This window comes from Trichomycterus rosablanca, chromosome 15 (genome assembly GCF_030014385.1).
Source record: "Trichomycterus rosablanca isolate fTriRos1 chromosome 15, fTriRos1.hap1, whole genome shotgun sequence".
Taxonomy (NCBI): Eukaryota; Metazoa; Chordata; class Actinopteri; order Siluriformes; family Trichomycteridae; genus Trichomycterus; species Trichomycterus rosablanca.
This window is the reverse complement of record NC_086002.1, coordinates 8,746,281-8,760,485: the sequence shown is the minus strand read 5'-3', so window position 1 is coordinate 8,760,485 and position 14,205 is coordinate 8,746,281. Positions and strand designations below refer to the sequence as shown.

At 37.5% G+C, this 14,205-nt stretch overlaps 1 protein-coding gene across 2 annotated transcripts in view; it reads right to left on the bottom strand.

The window, feature by feature from the left end:
* atp11a (ATPase phospholipid transporting 11A) overlaps positions 1–14,205 on the bottom strand; it is an 89,416-nt gene that overhangs the window by 10,702 nt on the left and 64,509 nt on the right. For both annotated transcript variants that reach the window (XM_063009363.1, XM_063009365.1), the window contains exons 16-24: positions 13,627–13,700; positions 12,493–12,596; positions 11,528–11,709; positions 9,036–9,287; positions 7,572–7,752; positions 5,711–5,813; positions 5,235–5,380; positions 4,393–4,452; positions 4,131–4,258 (exon numbers count right to left, since the gene is read on the bottom strand). In XM_063009363.1, coding sequence (XP_062865433.1) covers positions 4,131–4,258; positions 4,393–4,452; positions 5,235–5,380; positions 5,711–5,813; positions 7,572–7,752; positions 9,036–9,287; positions 11,528–11,709; positions 12,493–12,596; positions 13,627–13,700 — 1,230 coding nt within the window. The remainder of the gene's footprint in view (positions 1–4,130; positions 4,259–4,392; positions 4,453–5,234; positions 5,381–5,710; positions 5,814–7,571; positions 7,753–9,035; positions 9,288–11,527; positions 11,710–12,492; positions 12,597–13,626; positions 13,701–14,205) is intronic.

The window sequence follows — 14,205 nt, the reverse complement described above, 5'->3', positions numbered from 1 at the left end:
GCTACCGGTCGGCAATTGGCCACCGTGGCTGCTGGGTGAGGACTAAGTGGGTGGGGTCTTCAAACGCTGTGCAAGGACCCTGGTTAGCAGATAGAGGCATCTGTGCAGAAGCACATGCATAAAGAAGGGGTCCGCTAAAACTGGGCACGCGTCGGAGGGCACGTGTGCAGCAGTATACCCTCCTCGAATGCAATCAGAGATCCACAGCAGCAGAAGACAAATTGACTACGCTAAATCGGGAGAAAATGCATAAATAAATCAAAAGTAGCAACATTTAAATGAACATGCGGAATCAGGTGTAGCTCCTGCTTGGCTTGAATGAAGAACTTAAAACGAACAAAAAACTAATCTCATCAGATTTAATGGAGGTTTTCAGAGCCTGAAAGTGTAATATAATGTTAGAACAAGGTTCTGCTGTTTCATTCTTATTATTCTTTCATTATATACGGTCACTTCTATGCCCTAAATGTAAATAAAAGCTAATAATGTATAATAATAAACAAAATAAGTATGGTTGTTTGGGTTAATTCAACATTAAGTACAACTTTAATAATACGTTTTTCTGGCATCACAGACCCAAGAAATCCTCAATATATTTAATAATCCTGTTAATGCACGAGGCCTCTAACCACTAAACACCTGTACTACTGTTTGCTCCTTAATATACTTCTGAACAGTTGAAGACTGAGTTAAAATCACGGCCCCCGATTGATTAAGCACTTAAGTTAACAGTATTGCTACATTGCAACGATCCACAGAGGGCCAAAAGCCAAGTGTGCTTTCCCTGCAACTATGTAAGACAGTTTGTGTGCAATTACATTCGCAAGCAAAAGGGAAACAGTGTATCGATCACAGGAATAAAGCCAAGAGTTGAGGAAACAAAGCCATTTACAGTTAAATGAAAAAGGTGGGTTGGGGGTTTAGTGTTTTGGGCTAGAATCATAATGAAGAAAAGGAAAAATAAAAAGTGAGCTGAAGGAAATTAGTTATAAATAGAATCATCAAACAAAAATGGTAAAGTTACTGCAATGAGAACAAAGTCGAGCTAATGAGAACATATAACACTCCTGAAAACATTTACATTTTTAGCATGTAGCAGATGCCTCTTATCCAAAAATTGCATTGTGCACTGTGCAATGACAATAAAGGCATTCTATTCTATTCTATTCTATTCTATTCTATTCTATCCTATCCAAAGCGACTTACAACTGAGACCGTATATATTGCAAGCAATTGAGGATTAAGAGACTTGTTTAAGGGCCCAACAGTGGCAACCTGGCAGATGTGGGACTTGAACCAGTGACCTTCCAGTTACTAGTCCTGTCCCTTAACCGCTGAGCTACCACTGCTCTGCTTGAAAAGTAATATAAACTAATTTATAATGAATATTGCAGACACAAAATAATGGCTTCAAAGATTAATGACTGGCGTCCAGGTGGCACAGCGGGATATTCTGCTAACCCTCCGAGTTCTGGTTTCGAGTTCGAATTTCAGCTCTGCTACCGGTTGGCTGGGCGCACCTGCTGGGTGGAAAAAGAATGGCCAAAAAAAAAGGGGCTGTGTAAGGACCCAGGTAAGTAGCCCGAGGCGCCTGTACAGATGTGGTGGAACGTGGAGATCAGAGTTTGACTCTGCATGCGCGAGACTGGCCTCACACACTAATCCACCAAAGTATGGGAGAATAAGAAGGGGTCGTGGACAGCGCACGTGTCGGAGGGAGCATGTGTCATGCAAATATACCCTCCTCTGACGCGTTCAAGGTCCCCAGTGGAGGAAGACTAATTGGCTACGCTAAATTATGGAAAAAGGGAGAAAATGTGCAAATAAAAAAGTAAATAATATATATTACTGACTACGTTACACTTAAATAAACACATACAGATAAAAAGTTATAGCTAATAGTGTCATTCTGATAATACTACTGTTCCCTATAAGAGTTTATTGCTCAATCAGAATTTTATTCTGGTTAAAACAACTGTGTGTTGATATCGTCGCCCCTCTTTTGAGTTGTAATTCTATTCTACTCTATTTCAGCAACACAAATCATCAAATGTCATCTATTTTACAAACTCACAGATGAATTTCCTATCTGAATCCATTCAATAATATGAGAAGCTTCATGTGCATGTGAAGTGTGTGCAATCCCAATCAAACAGTCCAGTTTGTCCGGTAGGTTAGGCTCTGAGTATGAAGCAGACGATAGCACTGTAACAAAGCCACCAAGATAAGTTTCTGCCTGCTGCCCGGCTGCTATAATCACCCAGTAAAAGCAGCAGCCCATAAACAGAAAGGAGGAAGAGTAATAAAGATATGTCTAATAAACTTCATGAGAGGGATATAAACCTTGCGCAGCAGTTTTAAAACTTGCAAATCTAACTTTGCGATTTCAATTAAATTCTCAGTTAATTGGCTAAGATAAAACACTTGTGGAAAATGGTGCTGCTTAACGATCGCGTGATGAGTAAGAGTTTCTTACGCCGAGTTTAATATGCCGTTAGATAGTGGAGCGGCAAGAAACAATAAAACCTGTTTTTATCAGAATTACTGGCTGTTATCAGTGTTCCAGCTAAAGTCAGCCAAAATACAATTCTGTATCAGAACCTCTCACTTTCCTTCCTCTCTGATCAGTTCACAACACAACCCCCAGAAAAGTCAACCGCTTTCATTTAATATAAACAATACATAGGACACAGCGGCCAAAATCCAAAACACAGCAAAAAAATCATAACCACTGTTTACCTTAGCGTATGTTCTTCCAGATGCTATTAAATTTATAACCATGTGTTGTCCCATTAGGAATATAGTCTGTTATTTTGTAAATGTGCTTATAATCAAAAACCTCCAAACTTTTCCCGGTTGTGAAGTAAAACAGTAACTCGTTAGAAAGCCAATCAAGCTTTCCTTGACACATCATCTGTGTGACGTAAACTGAATAAATGCAAATAACAGCATTTCCTACTAAAAATTAAAATCAGAAGGTCTGATTGGTTCAGAAGGTCTTTCAACCGTTAGTGCCAATTCTGTAGGAGGGTTCCATTCACCCCAGTTGTCCCTGTAAAGTACGTAGGGCATTCCACCATTTTAAGTAAGATTCCAATCCAAAGGTAACGAAAATGTTCAAATGAACTTCAAACTGAGTAGGGAGTAGGGAGCAACGTTTAATCACTACGCCGGAAGCTGGCTGTAACATTTACCCATGGCGTGCGTTGCGGGTATATATATATATATATATATATATATAATGGTCACATGTAACTAATGTTAACACATGCTGACGCTAGGGACTCTTGTTGTTTACGAGTCATTTTTTGCAAGTCATGAGTCGAGTCTAAATCATTTTAAATGAGTCCGAGTCGAGTCTGAAGTCAGTGTGTGAGTCCCCATCTCTGCTATTGCCTACCTGGGCAGCTGCCTAAGTAGAGAGGGTTCTAAAAAGACATTGAACTTATAAGGTAGATTATTTAGATGCACTACTTAAACAGCGATTACCGTGATTACGTCACCGCAGTTTTCACTTATTAAGCTAACACAGTTAGCCTCAGGCCATTCAAACCAATGGGCTGAGGCGGCACAACCCGCTAGAATGCCAGCTAACATCTCCAGTTTACCGAAAACTATTAAACTGTCACTGACGAGCCTGAATTTGCAAATACATTACACTTGTGCACCTTTATACAAATTAAAAATCAATGACAATTTGTTTACAATTCAAAAGAACTTTGTCTGTTGCTTGTTTGTTCGCCATATTTGTCATTTTTTTGGGAGAAAAGTTGTGCCGCACTGATTGCTGGGATTGCCTTCACTGCTAAGGAAGCATCAGATGCTCCCTCATTGTTCAGGCACTTTATCGCTTAGAATTAAGGCACCTTATTAGGCAGCATTTTAAGGTATCTAAGAATTCAAACAGGCTTCTTCTAGGGAGAGTGCGTAGGATGACGTAAAAACAGTTGTCTATGTGGAGAGATTACTAGGTTTTCAAACAGACTGATATACTGAAAATTTTTTATTACTGACTAGCCGTCTGTTAGGAATATAACTGTATTTAAAGAATAACTATGGTTATAAAAGCAGAATGGAGGGAGGGATATCAGGCTTTATAGCATCTCAACACATGGAGTACATAGACCTACCTGTAAAGAGAGGGGTCCCGTTTTAGGATGTCCATGTTGATGTGCTGTTCCATCAGGCTGTACAGCAGGATGGGCAGCGAGGTGAAGCTGATATTGTACAGGGTAAGATATGCAGTGTCATACAGAGGCTGCAGAAAGAAAATAAAGTATATTTTATATAAGTTTATCTGTTCATTTGAAAACCATCCAGACACGGAAATGCAAAACCTACATCCAAACATCACCCACTTCACGTTAACATAAAGCGGCTCTGAAAGATTACCTGCTGGGAGAAGCCACAGAAGAACTGGTACAGGAACTGAGGGAAGATGAAGCATACATTCTGTTGGAGGAGAGACACATATTTTACTCGCTGCAGCCCAAAGAGAACTAAACACCTCACATAACGATGTGTGAACTCACAGACTGTATATAGCACCATCATGATGCTAGGTGATACAGTTTTGGGGAGAGGAGTTGCTAAACAAACCACATTTTCCACAATAGCACAAATACAAAAGTTCTGCAAGTGTTATGTTTCCGCTTTAGGAACTATACATCTTTATTCTATACAGCTAAATAAAATAAAACGTCAACCACTTTTATTTAATATAATATTAAATATTCATATTTTTAACAAGACTGTCAAAACTATACAGTACAGTACATAAGTATACTATGCAGTAGGAAGCAATACTTTATAGTATTTATATATTTCAGTTCTGTTTAAACATGTTTAATATAGTAACAGAATATTACCCCCCCCATCAAAACCTTTGTTTATACTTATAAAAATACATAACCTTTTGCTCATATTCATACAGATTAATAAGTACAAAGTAGGAAGCCATAAAACATGATGTGTGTACATTTAATGTGGATTTATGTGCTTAAAATATGCTATATAAGCAGACAGTTGCACTACCAGACATTTTTTCTACTCTGGAGTGCAAAAATGGCAAAATTTATTATGATCCGTTAATAAGACGAAGCATTGTAGAGCTGATTTTTTTTTATTTATGCTTGTGCTATACTTGTTGTGAGAACAGCTGCTACATAAAAAAGCATGACACATCTAACAATAAATACTGTGTGATAATAAATACTGTTCGAGAGAATCTGTACCTTGTAGAAGAAGTACTGCACCAGCTCAGATATTCTGATATAGTAATAGTGTCCGTGCACCAGCAGCATCTTCTTTAGGTGTTTAAACTTTGGAATTGCATAGTCACTGTTGCGTGCAGCTTGTCTGCCCTCCTTTCCCATGATGCCTAAAAACAGAATAAGTGGTCTCGTTAAATTAAAGAATATACATATATTTGAATATTAATTTCAATGTAATTTTTTACTGATAAAGAGGATAAACATCAGCAGTAACAAATGTTGGAGACTGTTTAATTCAGAAACAAACTTATATGCCCCCCTTAAAAAATAATATAAATAAATAAATAAAATGTTAAAGATTATAAGTTTTACACACACACTCCCAATCAATCCTTAATTACTTTCTATTTACAATATGAACATACCAGTCACTTTAGAAAACTGCTTATTTACTTAATTGCCCAATTCTATAGAAAACATTGTATGTATGTACTTACCGATGCCCACATGAGCTTCTAGGATCATGCTGACGTCATTGGCTCCGTCTCCAATGGCCAGAGTGATGGGATGCTCTTTTGATGTTTTGATCATCTTAACAATCTGACATAACAAAACCAGAGTTCAGTCTCCTTAAACAATGAAAAAGTATTTTTTTATTGTAAAAGATTATTGTTAAGATTAACACGTCATTTGTATTTGGTGTAAGGATTTAAAAAATCATCATCAGTGACATTTTTATTAGGTGCTCAATGGCTAACTTTCTAGAAACATGAAAATCCAGACACTGCATCTAATTATGTATCCTGTCATGTCTGGTTCTCAACCTTATTTTATTTCCTGAAATACTTTTCAGTGTTTGAGAAAATATAAATTATAATATTAATTAATATTTTAATTATAATATAATTTTTTTTTTCTGTATTTATTTGTTAAACAATAATAAATAAACAATGAATACTTTGATTTCTTCTCTTATTTTTAGTTTTCTCATGGTATTGTTGTGGTCTTTTAGTTTGTATTTTTAAGAGAAATAATTATTTACGACTATTTCTATCTCAATTTTAAAGTAACATTTCTGGTTTCTGTTTGGTTCGAATATTTCTAGACATACCTTTTTTTTTTTTACCATTTATCGACTATAGTACACCTAAATAAAAGTGTATACATTTTTATTAATTTCTTTACAGCTTGTTTGGTATTCGGTTATTTGCCATGTTTCATCTAAGAAGACCTTAATAATGTGTGATCTTAATAATAATAATAATAATAATAATAATAAGTTCAATTTGTGTAGCGTCTTTCACATATCGAATGACATTTTACAAAGTAAATATTGGAGGAAAGAACATATATCACATAGAGAAAGAAGAATAATGTGCAGTAAAGAGGAAAGTTTGAGGAACTAAAGGAACTGTCACCAACAGACACAAGTCTAAAACGAACCACTAGAAGGCCAGAGGATCTAAGACAGCGGTTGGGACGGTAAAGGTGAAAAACTGTACTAAGGTAGGAAGTGGTGAAGCCATGAAGGCCTTTAAATATAAACCGTTTATATTTGATACGGGTGGTAATACCAATGCAGCTGGTGGAGGATCTGACCTTATTTTTTTAATTATTTGCTGAAATAAAATCTAATTGCTGTTGTTTAGGCTGATGGAAAACTACTGCTATTACATAACTAAGTTAGTAAGCATTAATTATAATTTAGTGCTGCACAATTTAACAAAAAAGACAGGATCGCCATTTTTTCCACCCAGACAGCAGGACCAGTTCTGCCCTCCTACACACAGATGGCTGTGGCATTAATACGACTTTCCCGGATATGAACTTACAAATTGACTGACTACAGAGCAGATGTTTTAATGTTGCACCACTAGAAAGTCCCCAGTGTTCTAACTTTTGTCGGAATGCCGTAGGAAGGAAAGGAAGAAATGCTGATTACAATAACATTATTGTAGATTTAGTCATTTTTCAAAAAAATTTTTGGCCATAATGCAAATGAAAGAAATAGGAATGTTGCTTTGTTTTGTGGTATATGCTGTAAATGAGTAGAAGCTTTGCCAAATCAATACAATAGGAGTCTCGGTTAAGCTTTTAATATGCAGTGAATAGCTGTCAGAGTACAAGAGTAGAACCGAATCTTATAGTTAAAATGAAGACAGCAAAAGACTACAAGAGCGAGAGGACAGACTGCTTTGGTGTTAGGTTACTCTGACCAAATCTGAAAGGATAAAATGAGCCAGCAAGAGATTATAATAGCATTTTTCCCTTCTTTTGACAATGCCTGTTTCCGACATCACGGTGAGAGATTTCCTGCCTGTGTTTTGAAAAGACTTGTTCCAGGAAGTGACAGGTTACCTGTGCCTTCTGGAGAGGTGCCATGCGGCAGCAGAGTACAGCGCTACAGTTCCTGCAGATCTCCAGAAAGAGTTCCTTATAGTTCCCCATGTTGCCGCTGCCGTCCTGCTGTGGCTTTAACACGGCAGAAAGAGTGGCTCCGTCGATGATCAGCCCGTAGTCCTGGAACTCATTAGAGAGGCTGTGGAGACACACAACACCCACACGTACAACCCCAGGCTCATTCACGTGTATGTGTATGTTAAAGAAATAGAGCTGCACAATATATCATTAGGTAATTGCCATCAGAGTATTGGCATTTGCAGCAGTGAGGAAGAAGCTAATGCAGAAAGCTGCAATATATAAATGAGATAGGAATCAGCATTTTTATACAATGTGTAGTGATACAACAAACAACCTCGGCTTCTCAGGATCAAACTTTGTGTGAGGTTTATTGACTTTAATTCATTTATCATGATATTTATTAATTCACATCTTCAGAAGGGTGTATTTGCCTGCTCCATGCTCCTTCTGAAGTGCTCAACCTATTTTTTTTGCCCATACTTCAGTGGATTCGCACTGTACAGGCACCTCGGCCTGCTAACCAGGGTTCTCACACAGCGTTTTGAAGACCCCACCCACTTAGTCCAATTTTGTCTGCTGCAGGCACTGTCAATTGTGCTTGCTAGATGGTGCCCAGCCGACCGGTAGCAGAGCCAAGATTCGAACCGGGGTGTTCAGAATCTCAGCGCTGGTGCGCTAGTGGAATATCCCACTTACCTAACTTATCCAACTACCCATCTAATCGCACTATATCTATTTGTCTATTCAGCTTACATTCTAGACAAGCTTAAGTACTTTTTCATCCAGCTATACATCCATTTGTCTACCCAGATACCTGTCCATCCATCTATACACCTGCCCATTCATTCTGACCATCCATTGCCTATTTGTCTGCCCATCTGCCCAACATTCATGTACCTAGCCATTAATCTACCAATATAGACATCTAATTGTATTTCCATTCACTCACTGATTCATCTTTTCTTCAACATACCTTCCCAACCATCCACCAACCTACAGGTGTTTACCCATTCATCCATCCATCCATCCATCCACTGACCTACCCATCTATCCATCTATCGTGCTATATATCCAGTTAAACCATTCATTCATTCACTATCCTAGTAACTACCTGTCTACCTATCAATTTATCATGACTATCTATCCATCTATGTCTCTACGTATTTATGCTCTTACATATTTACAGCCAACAATCAATCTGATCCATCTATCAGGCAATATATGTTAACCTATAACGTGTATACATGTGTGAAATCTGATAATCATTTCATCTTCATTCTATGTGCAGTTTAAACATGCTCCATGTAATACATTTACCTCCCACAGAGCATATGCATTTTCTATTCTCACCACAACATCTCATTGTAATAGCTGTCTGAGCTACATAATGTATGCACTTACCCAGAGAAGTTATCTCTGCTCATGGTACCATGCTGCCTCAGTACAGTTCTGCTTAGGTCAAACAGCACATCGTGCAGACTTTGCTCCTCCGTCCTTTTGGTGGTAAGCTCGAGGATCTGTGTGTTCCGCCGGAACAGTTTACTCGCGTAACACGTGGCTGCCGCCGTCTCCATCTTATCCCCAGTGAGAACCCACACCTTCATGCCAGCTTTGTGAAGAGATTCAATAGTGTCTGCAGCTTTGTCTTGTAACCTGACGAGAGGAGAATAGTCCATCAAACAAAAATTTTAATGAAAAGAAAATTAAATGAAATATAAAGTTACAATTCATAAAACAATATTAGCTGATTCAAGGTCAGAGCTACTACAGCTTCCAAACAGCAGCCACGTCAAACCACAAAAGTCTATAAAAAAAAAAGTCTATTCTTAAAGCGTTTCCTCCAAATGAACATAAGGTAGTATGTAAACACGGCTACGGTAATTATTTACCATATCCACCTTTACACATAACTTTAGCCATGTTCACATTTCTGATTTAAATATTTTGGCAGTTACTTGGCGGTGCCAGTAAGAGGTGCTGACACAGAGTCGTGCTGTCACAGGCTGGTACACTCGGTAATTAAGCCGCACAGCAGCAAGGATCCGTCGCCTTGCTCTGCTGCCAGACAATTACTGTACGTAACCCCTCGCTGAGCATCACCCGCTGCACTGCGGCTCTCCAGAGCTGCCACCACCCGTTCTGCTGCAGGATCAAACCTTCTATTTCATCTGGTTAACTCTCGCTCATTCAGCTCTTTAATTTAATATTTCATTTCCACCTGAGCAGATTATTTGACCTGTGAGCGTCCTTTTTATCTCCACAAGCCTCCTTAACCCACTTTTTCATTCTACTTATTTTATCATCAGGGAAAAATCTGGAATTTATTTTAGGCACTTTAATTTCACTCCAACCTCCCTAGTTACCACTCGACTTCTCAAGGAAGGCTTTCCACAACATTTTGGAGTGTGTCTGTGGGGATTCGTGCTCAGTCAGTCAAAAGAGTCAAAAGGCTTGACTTGCACTCCTCGGTTCGAAACTCGGTGTTGCCACCAGTCGGCTAAGCACCATCTGGCGGGCACAATTGGCAGTGCCCGCAGCAGATACCAATAGGCCACTGTCTCTGCGGAGTGGGGGCCGGACTATATGCTGGGGGGGATATCTTTATGCACTGTGTAAGGACCCTGATTGGCGGAAGAGACGCCTGTGCAGAATGCAGGGGCGAAAAGAGGAGGGCTGTGCACGTGTCGTGAGAGGCGTGTACAGCGACATGCTCTCCTCGGGTGCAATCTGGTATCCCTCAGCAGTGGAAGACAAATTGAGTGCACTAAATCGGGAGGAAAACACATAAAAAAAAAGACCTTGCAATTACTGTTCCAATTTATTCCCAAAGTGTACAATGGGGTTAATATAATTTATATAAATGCACCTTGCATACACATCCTTCTTTAGACTTTAGATTTTGCAGAAATGATTGAAATCCCAGAACTGCTATGACATACGTGTCCCTTACGAGCTTATGTATTCTTAACAAGTTTATGCTTATCTTTAACAATAGCAGTCTTTTAACAACAGAAACTACATGTCATAACCATAGATGTTTCTGATTATTCTGACCTGATAGTATAACAGACTAATGAAAGTGTTAACACTATTATTAATCCATCCGGATGCTGCACAGCTTGTCCAACAATTCATTTACCCAAAGCTCTAATTTCTTTAACCTTCAAGAATCATTGACAGAAAATCATAATGAATGGCCTTGATTGATTGGCTGCTTAATTAATTACATGTGACTGGTGTACCAGTATACACAGGGATCAAATTCACCAGAGCTGTTAGAGGTGAACAAGAATTTTAACAAAATTTTAATAATGCTAAAAACTTTTCACTGCACATTTTGATGAATTTAACGTATGGAAAAAATAAAGCATACATTGTGGAAAATGTGCAAAAGGTATTATGTGTTTATATGTTAAATTTAGCAAACAAAAGCTGCACAATAATATTTCACTTACATGGTTTTTTAAATAAATTTCTGTAATTTTTTAATATTTCTATTACCTATAAATTTATATTTTTAAATATATTTTTATAAATTTTGTTTCCAATACAGGATGTATTAACTTATTTTTATTTAGAAATGTTTTATTAAAAAAATTATTTTTATCTTTATAATATCCTTGCTTATCTAATTTCTTTATTTTTTTTCTTCTTTTTTCAAATCTGTTCTTTTCTTTTTTGTTTGTTAATTATTTCTTTTTTTTATTTTTCTTTCAGTTTTTTTTCCAGTTTTTTATCTGTTTTTACTTTCTTATTATTTGCACTTTTCCAAATTTTTCAGGTTTTTATGAAGTGTGATTCTATGTAATAAAAGACGAATCATTTAGAGTCAAACAGAAGCTGATTTAGAGTCAGTTATGAATCTCTTTGATGAAGTCCCAGTTGTGACTCACTGGTCCTCGACGGCTGTTGCACCTAGCAGGATAAAATCCCTCTCGATGACATCATAAGCCTCAGCCAGTTTTCTGTCACGATCCTGCAGAGCTAGCTTAGCATTTCTGATGAGATGGCACACATCATCATACTCTTCTCGACTCAGCTTTTTATAGGCTACACAAAGGGTCCGTAAACCCTCCTAATAATAAAAAAAGAGGAAAGCATTAATGTGCAGTACTTACCAGTACAAAGGTACAATATGATTCAGCTTTAAATACACAGTACAATACACCGTGTGCTGAAATACAAACACAGTGTGTCAAATATAAATCAGGAACAATATACAGGTGAGGGCCAAAAGACTGAGACCAATAATGACAATTATATTTAGCATTTTTCTCAATGTTTTTTTTTCTATTAGAAGTCAAATCATTGGTATAATTATATACTAATTATAATGCAATATACACTACACCATATACTATTATTGATACAATAATACACTACATAAAATGTTACAATTTTGTAATATTTATTAAAATTTGGTTTGCTCACAAGTCCACTACAGTCAGCCTTCCCTGAGCTAAGCTAACTAAAATGCTGGTACCTCTGTTCTGTTATGGCGCAATTGTTGCAAGATAAGTAGAGCAGTTAATACTCTAAAAATACAGGTTTTACCTAAGATGACTTGAATTAATCATGTTGCCTAATCATTAAGCAAGCCATGCTCAATAATTAAGGGTTATAAACATTTTGATTGTGTTTGCTTTCTTTGGTTATAAAACGTTCTTTAAAAAGCACTATTTCTACAACGGTAATTTCATTTCTACAACTAGGCACTTTTATTCCCATTTCAAAGCACAGCCCAGAACTCCAAAATAAGCAAAAACACCCTGAACACAATGCTCTATAGGTAATACTATTATTACACGAGCGAAAAACATAAAACGTGAAATGATAAAAGAGGAACATTTTTGCTCACCACTGCATTCCTCTCTACACGAGCCCGGACCTGGTCGACTTTCCCCGAGACGACCCGGGGAAAAATTGACGAGTCGGCACCTTTGCAGAACAGGTAGAACTCCCCTGAGATGGACAGAAATTCCCCAAACGTTAAAATAATGGATTAACCTCTAAACACATACACCTCCATTTAACGCTGAACGGGTTCTTTATTAGCAGGATCCATTTATCTTATATATAACATTATTTATTTCCTTTTTCACTGTTTGTTCTCAGACAATAGTTCAGCCTTGTTGTTCTGTCACATCTCATTACTACCACCAGGATCACATTAACATGCTAAACACATATCGGCCCAGTTAAACAAATCTGCTGGGTTGGGTTGGGTTGGGTTGTGAGTAAGCAGGGTAACAGAGAGAGGGCACCAGGAATGCTAATCTCTCTGGTCCTCTTTAAGATGACAGAAATGAATAATTAACCTTATGTAATTACACATTGGTGTAAAAAGTAAATGCTTGTAATGCTTGTAGTTACACCATCAATTACAATGCCTGAAAACCCAAACAGAAAACAGGAGGCTCTGGAGAAACACAGAATCTGGAATCTACTTGATGGCACTTATTAAAAATAATAAATCTGTTGTAGTAAAGAAATCAGTTTTCTTTAAATGATCCAGAATAAAGTATATTGTATCATATACTTTAAACTACGAGGGTTCTTCAAAAAGTTTCCTCACTTTTTTTAAACTCTTAATCACTTTTCTACATGGTCACCTTCTGGTGCATTTTTCTCAGTGTCGTACCAACTTTTTAAAGCCATCAGCAAAAAATGTTTTTGGTTGAGCGTGTAGCCACTGATGCCCCGCTGCTTTCACATTATCATCACATGAAAATCTTCTTCCCCTTAAAGCTTCTTTGAGCGCCCAAAAAGATGGAAATCAGATGGAGCTAAATCAGGACTATAAGCTCTCTCTCAGTCTCTCAGACACAACCAATTACTACTCCTCCCGCCCTCACCTTTTCCAAACAAAATATAAAAATGCAGAAACTTTTTGAAGATCCCTTGTATAGTAAAGTATTTGTAACATCATCCTCTTTTAAAGTAAGCCCTCCCAAAAACCTGTGACTGGGATTGTGATGCTATATACTCTTACCTGAGGTAGACCTGACGATTACACTCATTCTCCTTCTCACTGAGTCGAAAGTCAACACCTCCATCAATTCAAATCTACACACACACACACACACACACACACACACAAAATTAGGGTGTCATCACTGTTTTATTTTACTAAGCGGCTGGACACCAGCTAAACTATCTGTGTTTTTGCTTCACTGTGGCAAAATAAATGCAAAACCTACAAGGTTCCTCACATTCACACATCATGCTTTTGTCTACATCACACTTACAACTACAGTATATTATGTTATAATCTGCTTTTATCATCACTGTCAACAAGCTCGAAAAATTACATACATATGTATTTCTTTTTAGTATATCAGATTTCTGAAGCTATTCTTTTTCTGTGACTGAATCAGTGGTAAACATTTTTTGTTTAAAAACCAAATCATAAATCAAAACGTTCTTTAGCTCTTCTCACCGTATTCAGCACCTTTTGATAGCCAGCAACAAGCTTCAGGTACAAATGTTGTTGGGTTTTAAACACTCTGAATATTTGACAAACTTTTGACCATTATTCTGCCCCTGTCCCAACTTTTTTATATGTGCTGCA